The following is an 11541-nucleotide window of genomic DNA, read 5'->3' as shown; positions in this document are numbered from 1 at the left end:
CCCGCCCCGCCCCCCGGCGGCCGCCACCGCCTCCCCAGCCCGGCGCCATGGCCACTGCCGCCGGGGACGGCGCGGTGAAGCCGCTGCAGTGCGCCATGAAGCTGGCCAACGGAGCCATCGAGCTGGACACCGGCAACCAGCCCCGGGTGAGGCGAGGCGAGGCGGGGGCTCCAGGCGGACCCCCGCCTGCGGCAGGCCCGGCGGGCGTGGGCGAGGGCGGGGCCGCGGAGGTGGGCGCCGTCCGGACCCTCCGGCGCTCTCCGGGGCTTTGGACTGGGGTGTCCGCTTGTGACCTTGGACAGCTCCCAGCCCTCCCCTGCTCAGTTTTCCCCAGTGTTCAGCGAGTAGGGAATTGGATCCGAGGTTTTATTTGTAATGGGGATTCAAGAGGGTCTGTGAAGCAGCCCTCTAAAATATATCTGGCAAACAATTCCATGTTGTACGTGTATTTTTCTGGGCACACACTGTAGATTTAATCAAATTCCCATAGAGGACGGAATGCAAAGACCGTTGGCTGATTCGTTCGTGCTGCGGCTTTCCAGGGGCCTTCAGAGCTTGCTTGGGAAGAAATGCAGGTGGGGGAGGAGTGTGGCTTATTACTGAGAACAGGTGTTAATCCAAAGGCTGTTGACCAGGTGGAAAAGCAGGCTGTGCCACACTGGGCTGCCCAAGGAAGGGAAGAAGCTGCGTACGCCCCGGAAAGGCATCCTGGCCCCTCACACACTGCTTTCGCCAAGTAGGTTTTCTAGGGAAGCAGGACCCCCGCCCCAAGTCAGAAATCCTTCCTGGAATCCATTGCACACTTATCTCTGAAGTGTAAACTTAAAAGTGAGTAATTTGAGAACTTGGATGCAGCAGAACAAAACACTGAAAACCATGCTGTGTTTCCAAATGCCCTGCTTTCTGACAGAGAGCCATGAACAGAGTGGTCACCCCTTCAAAGTGGCAATATTCTAGTGTTCTAGACTCCTGCGTGCCCAGGAAAGGGATTTCCCAGAACCTCAGCCAGAAAGTGATTCTAATGTTTGCAACATCAGCTCCCTCACTAACCTCCCAGGAAATATACTTTTTAAAGCCACTCAATGAACTTCCCCTGAGTTGCACAGGAAGGAAACTTGTTGCACAAAGTGAAAAATGATAGCGACTGCCAAGGCCCACTGATGAGAATCTCAGTTCCTTCCTGTGCTGGAGAGGATGACAGTGAGAGGGGGATGGGTGCCCAGCTGGGCATCTTCTTCTTCAAGTCTGAAGAGGTACTATCTGCCCCAGGCAGCATATCACTGATCAGACCTGGAGAAATTACCAGGTAACCACCTCAGGCCAGGTGCTTCAGGTGAATCTCAGAAGCAGGCGCTACTGTTCCCCTGCTTCCCACAAAGGCACCAGGCAGGTAAGATGGAATCATCTGCCTCTGTTAGCCTGACCCCTGCCATTTCTCTTCCCTGGGCACAGGAGGCGTATACTGAATACCTGAGGAGCATCCATTATATCTCCCAGGTCCTGTTGGAAGAAGTGGAAGCCACCAAAGGTACAGCTCTCAGCCTTGCCACTCCCATGCTGGGCAAACTGGACAGCCCAGCCCTTGGTGTGTCCCAGGCCTGCAGGTGTCCTGTATCCCACCCTCTCGGTCATTAAGTCAAAGGTGAACGGGGCCGGGGGGGGGGGGGCGCTCAGTAAGCCCGCACTGCTGTGGTGTGATGTGCGTAAGGGCATGGAGGTAGGGTGGGGCGTGGCAGTGAGCCGAGCCCAGCCCAGCCCAGGGAGGAGTGAGCTGTGTGAAGGCCCTGAGATGAGAGTGTGTGCCCCGTGCGAGATGAGTAGGCTGGTGGAAGAGGGGAAGGGCGGAAGGTGCACACCCAGGGTCATTCTGGCGTGAAGGGAGGTTCGGGGAAGCTTTGAGGGAGAAGGCCAGCTTGGAAGCAGAGCCCCCAGGAAGCCCCCTCAGTGCGGGCGGCCGTGGGAGGACCACCTGGAGATGGGAGGGGTAAAGGGCCTGGGGATGTTCTTTTAATGTGGACCCCACCAGACTTGCTGGGCTGGGGGAGTGGGGTGGTGCTGGGGGGACAAAGAGCCGCTGTGGTGGGGTGACAACAAGGGAGAGAGTGCAGAGAGAGGCAGGAGCAGACTTGGGGGCAGGCTCGGAGTGCCCCGTTGTGAGCATGTCCCATCTGAGGTGTCCAGCACCCTCAGGGTCACAGGAGCACAGCAGTGGGGGAGGCGGGAGGCGCGGAAGCAGCTGCCCTGGGGCGCCAGTGAGCTGAGGAGAGCCTGGTACTCTGAGACTGAGAACTGGGAGAGAGCATGGGGGTGGCCCCAAGGAGTGTCCTACAGGGGAGAGGCCCTGAGAGGCCAGGAAGCACTCAGAGAATGGCCTGGGCCAGGGTGGGGCAGGGGCAGCAGCAGCAGCTTTGGGAGGGGTCTGGCAGCTAAAGTAGAGTGTGGTGAGGGGCTGACTGCAATGGGCACCAGAGGTGAGGCAGGAGCTATAGCTGGTGGGGCCCAGTGGGGAGTTTCAGGTGACAGCTCTACGGTGTGTGTCTGCTGGGAGGGGTGATCCTTGGAGAGAAGCGCCAGGTGTACCAGGGTGCGGCCCAGCTCAGCTAGAGGGTAGGAGGTGGCCTGTATCGCCTGCAGGGCCCACCTCAGGGAGGAGAACAGGCCTGGTTATGTGGAGAGAGGGCTCCAGCGGTCCAGCCAAAACAACAGGACAAGAAGCTGCTGGGCTGGCCAAATTCAGTGCCCACACAGGTCAGGGCAGTCGGTCAGCCATGAGGGGGGAGTAGCCCCACCCTTATTTTTATCTCAGCAAGAATCTGACTAGTGATAGAGATGATGGTGACCAGCCTTCTTGTCCCTTGCCCCCCAGAAGCTGGGGAGACTGTGCCCCCAGACACCTCAAAGATGCTGAAGCTGGCCGAGCAGTGTCTGGAGAGAGCCCAGTCAACAGCTGCCAAGCTTGGTGGGTCTCCAGCAAGAAGTCTTCCTGCAGCATTGCCACCAAGTCTGTGTCTCCTCTGTGGAAAGTGGAGCCCCCATTCTGACCCTTGGCTGCATATGAATTGCAGGGAGAACACGGCTGAAGCCAGCCATGCCCTTGGCCGCTCCTGTCCCCTCACCTACCAGCCGACATCGCCGGGTGTACTCAGATGAAGGGGGGAAGCTCTCTCCATTTCTGCCGCCTGAGATCTTCCAGAAGCTTCAGGTGGCAGAGTCACAAAGCTCTAAGAAGTAAGATGGGGCGAAATGTAAGGTGGACCGAGCCTGGGTTTGGAGGCCAGGCCAAGTGAGCTAATGGGAATTCAGTTAAAAGGGGCCCCAGAATGAATGGAAATACCTTTGTGCCTAGCACAAACACATGCAGATCCTCTTTGGAGAAAAGCACCTTCAACTGGGATAAAATAAGTAACATGCAAAGAAAACCAAGCACAGAAAGAATCAAGAAACTATGAAGAAATGATAGCAGGCGCAGACCTGAAAAGTTCTCAAGTAGAGTTACCAGATACAGGTTGTGATACAGGTTTTAAAAGGATCATGCTCTCTATATTTAGAGAAATAAACAGCAAGCTTGAAAATAACCTGTAGGGAACAAGAAATAAAATCTGATCCAGCAAATAAAGAACCGAGTAGAAACAAAATGAAGAATGTGATACCAAAATTGTATTTAAAAGCTAATTGGAAATAATAACAAATTACATCCTCCAGTAAATTCAGCACATACACACAAAAATAAGTGGATAAGTTTATAACAGCAGAGTAGACAAAGCTGAAAAGAGAATCAGTGAGCTGGATAAAAGGTCAAAGGCTAACCAGAATGACTCACAGAAAGAAAAAACTGAGAATTTGAAAGAGAAATGGGAAGTCTAACATAAGGTTATCAGAGTTCCAGAAAAAAAGGAGAAAGAAATGAGAGAGGCATTATCTGAAGTAAAGATGGCAGACAACATTGTATAACTGGTGAGGGACCCCAAGACACACGGGCACAAATCCCAAGTGGGATAAATGAGGAAGGCTGGCTGCTCTGGCCGGCGTGTGGCCAGGCCTCAGGGGCCCTGCTGTGCAGGAGGCCAGGCACGAGACTTCCCTCCCGGAGAAACCTCCTTCCTCCGTCTTGCATTCCCGCGGCTCACCCTCTCACACCACGGAAGCCCGAGGACACGGGACAGAGAGCTTTGGTGGTGGGGTGGCTGTTGGTGACCGTCTCTGAGCAGTGTCTGGAGAGAGGCTGGCTGCAGTCAGGTGGCTCTGATCCCTCACTCGGGTGGCAGACTAATCTAGCTGTTTGGCCCACATGGTGCCTTCAAAGAGATGCCATCGTTGCCAAACACCTGTAACTGATTTGTGTAGAGGTCCAACATGAGCTTCTCTTGAAAAATCCTAAGTCCTGGCAGTAGCGGGCCCACATTTCAGCAGGAGAGGTGTCTCTAGTCCAGCCCAGACCTCCCCCGTCTTGTACCTTTCCTGCCGGCTCCCGTCCCCGCCTCCTTGCCTTCTGACCTTAGGGCAAGGTCAGGGAGGGTCCTCGGACCGCCAGAGCATTCTTGGGCTTCCTGGAGCCTGGACAGCAGCTTGTCACCATTTCCAGGGAGCTGACACCCCTGGAGGAGGCCTCCCTGCAGAATCAGAAGCTGAAGACCGCCTACGAGGCCCGGATGGCCCGTCTGGACCCCAGCCAGGCCACACAGAAGACATCCTTGGTGAGCAGCCTAAGGGACGTTTGGGGCTGGTCGGGGAGAGGCAGTGGGCCTTACTCCCCACCTGCCTTCCTAGAGCCTGTCTCTGCAGCGGCAGATGATGGAGAACCTGGTGATCGCCAAGGCCCGGGAGCAGACCGTATCCTTCTGGCCCATCCTCAGTGTCCCGCGGGGTGAATTCGGGATGATCCTGAGCTGCGGGTGAAGAGGGCAGGGTCGGGAGTAAGGGGGCCACAGCCAGAGCCTGGGAACAAAATTCTCCCGGCTTCAGAGAGACGTGTCCTCAGGGGATGGTTCCTGCTCAGCCCCCTCCTGGCTCTGGGCCTTTGCAAGTGGGCCAGGACCTGCCTTCCTCCCTGAGTGGGTTCCTGTCCTCTGTGGCCGCCGTCTTCTCCAACCCACCCAGTCAGACTGTGCCTCCTGGACGGCTGAGCCCTGCAAGAGCTAGACCCTGTGTCCAGCAGGGCGCCGGGACAGCTGGGGCTCAGGGCATGTGAGTGCCACCCCGCCAGACCTGGCCTTGACTCTTCCGCCCCAGCTGCAGAGGAAGATGGGGGAGCGCCGGCTGCGGCTCCAGGAGGCCGCCAACAGGTGTATCTCCCCCACCCCCCTCACCTAGGGGCGGCACGGGCAGTGGGGGCCCTAAGGGGTGACCCGCCCACCCAGCCCTGAGGCCCCTAGCCCTGTCCTTCCTCCCCAGGAGGTTCTGCAGTCAGGTGGCCCTGACCCCGGAGGAGCAGGAACAGCGGGCCCTGTATGCCGCCATTCTTGAGTACGAGCAAGACCACGTGAGTCACCGGGTGGGGTGTGGACCTCAGGCCTGTATGGAGGTTTCCCTGCCACCCCAGGGCCATGGGCGGTGAGGTGCCCATCTCCCGGGGGCAGCCTCAGTGGACCCAGTGGCCTTCTGTCCCGGTTTTGCCATGCTCTTCCCAAGACCTCCCATCCTCCAGGACTGGCCAAAGCACTGGAAGGCCAAGCTCAAGAAGACCCCCGGGGACCTGTCCCTGGTGACCAGCCTGGTCTCCCACCTGCTCAGGTACTGTAGCTGGAAAACAGTCAAGAGAAGGGTCCCCAAGGAAAGCTGGTGGTGGCCGGAGCATCAGTGGGCCTGTGAGGCCTCCAAGGGGCCGGCTACCCCAGGCCCTTGGAACCCTTGTTCAGGGCTGACCTCCTCAGAGGGCCTGGCTGCCACACAGCAGGGTTGTCGGCGGGGGAGCTGGCCCAGTGCACACCTGTCCCCCACACGGCGTTCCTCTGCCCTCAGCGTTCCCGACCACCCCATCTCGCAGCTCCTGAAGAGGCTCCAGTGTGCAGTGTACCAGGCGCTGTACCCCATTGTGAGCAGGGGCGCCAACGAGCTGCTGGGTCCTGGGAGCCGGCGGCTCCGGCCTTCACAGAGCCTCTACTGCGTGCTCTCCACGCCAGAGCCCAGCCTGGCCCTGCAGCCCCTGGACGGCCTTGCAGCTGGCGTGCCCCCAGCCCAGCCCAGACCTCCTGACGGAGGAGTGGACAGCAGCCCTCTGGGCCCTCCCTCACCCCTAGCACACACCACGTCCCACTCCCTGGGCAAGGACAGCTCCTTTGAGGACCTGGAACAGTTCTTGGCTACTTCTGAGAGGTCGGGCCGGAACCTTGGGGGGCGGCCTGAGCCCCAGTTCCCAGAGGTGAAGGAGCAGTCGCTGGAGCAGCTGGCAAGCACTGTGAAAGACATCCACAATGCCGTTGGTGAGGCCAGCGCCCACAGGACGGCGGGTTGGTGGGGACAGCTTCTGAGGCTAAAGCCCATGGCCAGCAGAATACTAGGGAGGAGGGCTTTCTCTGAATGGCTGCCAGGCCAGCCCCATTTGTAGAGCCCTCTCTGTCCCTCTTCCCTGGGGCCATTCACCCTCTTAGCCCACAGGCATCACCCTGCTCAGATAGCAGCTGGCACTGATGGCAGGATTGGTTCCTTAACCCCACTGTCTTTGGAGATGCAGCCGGTGCATTCCCATCTTTGGCTTGGGGAAGGGTCTGCCCTCAGAGCTTCTGGCCACCAGGTTTTCCTGGCTGTCCCACTGGGTCAGACTCATGTCATTCTGAACCAAGGATGTCGGGCACATGCAGCCTTCTGGGGACGGTGGGCTCAACCCCTCAGCCCTTTCTGTTCTGAGAACAGCATGTGGGTTCCCTACAGGTTGGGGCCCATGGCAGCAGATGGCATCAAGTCCCTTCCAAGGAGGAGGACTTTCAGGGTGATCCCGAAGCAGGGACGCAGGCTCTCTTTGGAGTCCGTGCTCTCCAAGGGACCCCCAGAGCTACCCCTTCGCTTGCTCTGGCAGGTTCTCCTTCTCTCCTGGCAGGTCCCCCAGTGCCCTGGGTCTCAAATTTCTTATCTTTCAGTGCTTTTAAAGTTCTGGGTTCCTGCAGTTTGGGTCCTTCGCTTTCTTTCCAGGCCTGTTCCCTGGTTCCTCAGGGGATCTGGGTGTGACCCTGTGAGCCCTTAGGGATGGGGGCCCAGACACCTCACTCTGATCTCAGGCCACATGGACATTGGAGTTTGGGGGAGTGGAGGAAAGGCCAGTCAGACCCCCCTCCCCACCAAGCTAGAACACCACCTGGCTCTTCCCATGCTGAGGCTACCTCTGGGAGGGTGGGAGAGGAGGTGGCAGGTGAGCGGCGCATCTTGATGTCCCGGGCTGGTGAGGGTGACTTCCGAGGGCTGTCAGCCGGTGCCAGAGGGCTGAGCCGTCCCCCCAGCAACGCTGTTCTGGCTCTGCTTCTGGCAGACAGGCTGCTCTCGCTGACCCTCCTGGCTTTTGAAGGCCTGAACACGGCCTCCTCCAAAGACCGCTGCTTGGCCTGCATTGAGGAGCCCTTCTTCTCCCCTCTGTGGCCCCTGTTGCTGGCCCTCTACAGGTATGGCCCCGACTCGGGCCCCCACAGGACCTTTCCCACTCACTGGAGTGCCCCCAGTCCCTTTCTTGATCTCTGGGGCTTTGCTCTGAGGCCACCCTCAGGTGTTTCCAGCTCCCCTGGGCAGCTGAGCCTGGCTTCTGTCCACCCCAGGAGCGTGCACCGCCTCCGGGAGGCCGCCCTGAGCAGGAGCATGGAGCTGTACAGGAACGCACCCCCAGCAGCCATCGGCATCCCTCCCAAGCTCCTCCCCCAGGATGGCCCCGAGGCCCGGGGAACGGGCAGCTTCCCCTACAGGGCGGCAGCCCAAGAGCTAGGGCTGCTGGTTCTGGAGACCTGCCCCCAGAAGAAGCTGGAGTGCATCGGTGAGGCAGTGGTTTTGGAGAAGGAACGTGGTTGGTGAAGACAGGGGCCCATCAGAGGGTGGTCTTCTGTACCCTCTTGCTTGAGGTGCCACCCCTCCTGTCAAATGGGGTCCTGTCCCATTAGACAAAGTGTGAAGGCTGTACCCCTGGGAGTGGGTGTCCAGCTCTGCACAAGACCTGGGAGAGGGCAGTGCCAGGGTGCCCTTGAGGTCCCCTTAAACAGTGCCTCGCTTCTGTGCCACAGTTCGGGCCCTGCGGGTCACGTGTGCCTGTGCCGAGGACTACTGCCGGGCCCGGGAGCCCACGTCCGAGGCTGGGCCCCAGCCTGGTGTCACCGCCATGTGAGTCCCGGGAGGACAGAGGGTGGGTGTCACAGCGTAGAGTGGGTGCTGGGTGAGGGAGGGGCTGCCCTCAGAGGCCTGGGGGGAGGAACCTGCACAGCCTGCTCAGGGCACAGGACTGCAGGTATCTGTCTGGTGTGTGGCCCATGAGGGCCCCAGCAGCCCGGTCTTCCACAAGATTCACAGAGCTCACCACCAGAACCCAGCCCATTTCCACCAGGGATCCTGGGCTTTAGCCCCTATGGGCAACGCATCCCCCATCCTCTGGCCAGGGCTTTTTGGTGGCCAAGGACCCCTTGCCCTAGCCCTGGTGCCCACTGTGGCTGGCGTCCCCTCAGCACCTGCAAGGGCTCTGCCTTTTGCCACCCTGCCCCAGGGACCAGGGTCATCCTCAAGGCACTTGTCATTGCAGCCTGGTGGACAGGCTGTGGCACCCACCTATACCCAGGGGCCTGCAGGTGGTGGGCAGGTAGAAGTCAGAGCTGCACATGAGATCCACAGGGAGGAGGTCCACCCAAGGAGAGGAGGACAGGTGCCCCGCCCACCCACCTAGGGCCAGGGTGCTGGGCCTAAGCCACAGAGTTGGGCTAGGGGACCCAGACTGGCTCCCACTGGTCCCTTCACCAGTTCACCATTTGGTTCCTAAGTAAGTAGTTGCAGGTAGAAGAGTTCCAGAAATGGAAGTGTGTCTGAATCTGGCTGCAGCCCTCATAAGCTCCCTCCGAGGGAGCCGTCTGTGCCCCTGCAAGTGTATGGTACCCAGAAAGGTGGAAGGGGCCATGAACGAGAACTCATGATTATGAAGCCTCCCCGGTAGTCACACTTAAGCCACAATCTTTGACCCCATGCTCTTCCCAGAGACCAGCTAGGCTTCTGAGTGTCCCGAGGGGCTTCACTCGCTGCCCTCTCAGCTCACTTAGATGCCTCTTGCAGAGGGTCTGGGTGCCTGATGTGCTAAGCTGGGTGACACCCAGTCCCGGGAGTAAGCAGGCTGCCCGGGACATGGACAGTCCCCTCTATCATCCTGTCCGCCGGGCTTGGACAAGCCCATGGAGCAAGCTTGTGAGGTCACAGCTACCCCTGTGTCTCCTGTCCCTCCCCCACGGGGGCTTCCTGGGTCCAGCCCTGTGCTGTGCTCCTGGGTGGTCTCCTGTTCTGCTGACCCAGGTCCACCCCAGCTCCTGACACAAGCAGGCAGGAGGGGCGCAGAGCGTCCAGCCAGCCTAAGACCACTCCAGGGCCTGGGCTAGGGAATGGGGTGACTTGGGGATCGAGCAGCCCCACCGGTGCCCAGAGCCCACCAACTGCCGGTGCCTCTGCTCAGCAGTGGTGCTGACGACCTCCTGCCCATCCTGTCCTTTGTGGTGCTGAGAAGTGGTCTACCCCAGCTGGTGTCAGAGTGTGCAGCCCTGGAGGAGTTCATCCACGATGGGTAGGAGCATCTGGCCCAGGGCCGGGTCAGCATGGGGGACTAGGCATGTGCTCCCAGGTTGGGGGTTCATGTGCCCCGGCCCCTTGCAGAGTGCCGGGGCCTCATATCCCCTCCAGGTGACAGGTGCCGCCTCCACATGCCTCCATGCAGGTACCTGATGGGAGAGGAGGGTTACTGCCTCACATCGCTGCAGAGTGCCCTGCGCTACGTGGAGCTGCTGCCCCCGGGAGCCCTGGGCAGGTAGCAGAGGAGGCTGGGACCCACCAGGGACTATCCAGGCGTGCCCCCAGTGTGGCCAGCTGTGGTGGGACTATGCCGCTCTCTCCCCAACCCTGTCCTGACAGCTGCTTCCGGGGGGCTCAAGGAGGCTCCTCTGACCCTTACAGGGTGGGGCTGAGTCAGCTGCCAGAAACCAGGCCCTTCTCCCTGTGTCCCAGCCTCTGAGAGGCTCCATGCAGGGAAACTGGAGCTGTGGGTCCCCTTAGGCTTGCACACTCCTACTGCCCAGCCCACTGATGCCTTTCAGGCCCACTGACCCAAGGGCAAAGGGGCCACAGGCCTGGCTGAGGGTAGGTCTGTTTTTCTCCCTTCCTGTGCCCGGTGACTGTCAGAGCCACCTGAGCCAGTTTCTTGTCAGAGTCAGAAAGAGAGCCTGTCCCCGCCAGACCTGGATCCCAGGTGGTTTGCTGTTTATTTATTGGGCATTCGCCACTCTACTCTCCCCCCAAGGCCCAGGTATCCCCTGGGCACCCACTGGTATCTAGATGCCTTTGCCTCTGGGCATCGGACATCCTGGGACCCTGGCCAATTCCCACCCCCACAGTCCCCTTCTGGATAGTGCGAGCTTGAGGGTCAGCTCCTCCCTGCAGCCCTCGGCCCATTTTGATCATCACGTGCCCCTGGGCAGCCACTGACCTGGCCAAAAATAAAAAGGCTGCTGATGTCTTGCTCTCTGTGGCTCCCTTGTTCCCCACCGGACTTGCCAGGTAGGGCCACACAGCACAGCCACCCTCTGCTGATCAGCAAGACCAGACTATCCCAGAGACCACTGAGACCCACCACCAAGCCAAGGCCCTCTGCGTAGGAGTGGGATGCCCGTCTGGCTGCACCGTCTAGAACAGGACACGCTTCAGGGGGCCTACGGGTTGGGCAGGACCTGAGCCTAGAGTCAGGAATCGCCTTTATTGTCCAGTTGTGGAACATACCTGGGCACCTTGACTGAACACTGGAGAGGAGAAAGCAGGCAGCCAGCCCCAGCCACGGGCAGTATCTGCCAGGGAAGGAGAGCCCCTGGCAGCCTGGCACCAAGGAGGCGGGTGACTTGGGCCCAACTGCACCAGATGCTGGATCCCTGGGAACCAGAAGTGTTGGCATCTATTGGATGTTCTGTGCCAACTGGATGTTCAGTGTTCCCAAGCCTCACAAGGACCCAGTGAGAGGACAGGCACAGGGAGGTGAAGTTCCTTCTCCAGGCCGCACCTAATGGCAGCAGCACTGGCTTTGGGCCCAGCAGGCTGGCTCAGAGGCCCATGGATACCTGGGGCCATGAACCCAAGGTCAGACACGTCCCAGTGACTTGGGGCAGAGCCAGAGTCCCTGGGGCAGCTATCCTCTGTCAGGAGCCTTTGTGGGATGGGCTTCCCTGCCCACTGGTACCCCAAGAACGGACAAGCTGGCCCTGGCCCACCCGCCCTGCCCTCGGCTCCTCACCCGTGCTCTTGTCCTCAGCCCACCTGGCACTCTGCGTGCCCTCTTGCGAGCTTGGAGCTCTGAGTCTCCCAGTCCTGAACGTGAATCACAGCCAGCCATGGGCCTTG

General features: G+C 59.8%; 1 protein-coding gene across 11 annotated transcripts; it reads left to right on the top strand.

Annotated features, from left to right (window-relative positions):
• Positions 1-12: 12 nt before the first annotated feature.
• On the top strand, positions 13-10672 carry VPS9D1 (VPS9 domain containing 1). Of its 11 annotated transcripts, none has more exons than XM_073226807.1 (17): positions 34-146; positions 636-736; positions 1270-1306; positions 1453-1528; positions 2870-2959; positions 3066-3228; positions 4583-4694; positions 4768-4830; positions 5230-5282; positions 5392-5479; positions 5645-5730; positions 5959-6419; positions 7460-7589; positions 7740-7951; positions 8196-8292; positions 9617-9724; positions 9875-10672. In XM_073226807.1, exons 1-17 carry the CDS (start codon positions 48-50, stop codon positions 9966-9968), a joined length of 2070 nt encoding a protein of 689 aa, XP_073082908.1. In that variant the 5' UTR covers positions 34-47; the 3' UTR covers positions 9969-10672. The 11 variants fall into 11 exon arrangements, with proteins under 11 accessions (XP_036849802.2, XP_036849801.2, XP_036849800.2 ...); XM_073226808.1 differs by having other exon boundaries at positions 2867-2959; positions 9668-9724; XM_073226805.1 differs by having other exon boundaries at positions 2867-2959; positions 9620-9724.
• The last annotated feature ends 869 nt before the right edge of the window (positions 10673-11541 follow it).

This window comes from Manis javanica, chromosome 17, assembly GCF_040802235.1.
Source record: "Manis javanica isolate MJ-LG chromosome 17, MJ_LKY, whole genome shotgun sequence".
In the NCBI taxonomy this organism is placed as follows: Eukaryota; Metazoa; Chordata; class Mammalia; order Pholidota; family Manidae; genus Manis; species Manis javanica.
The sequence above is the reverse complement of the archived record's forward strand: the minus strand, read 5'-3'. Positions and strand labels throughout refer to the sequence as shown.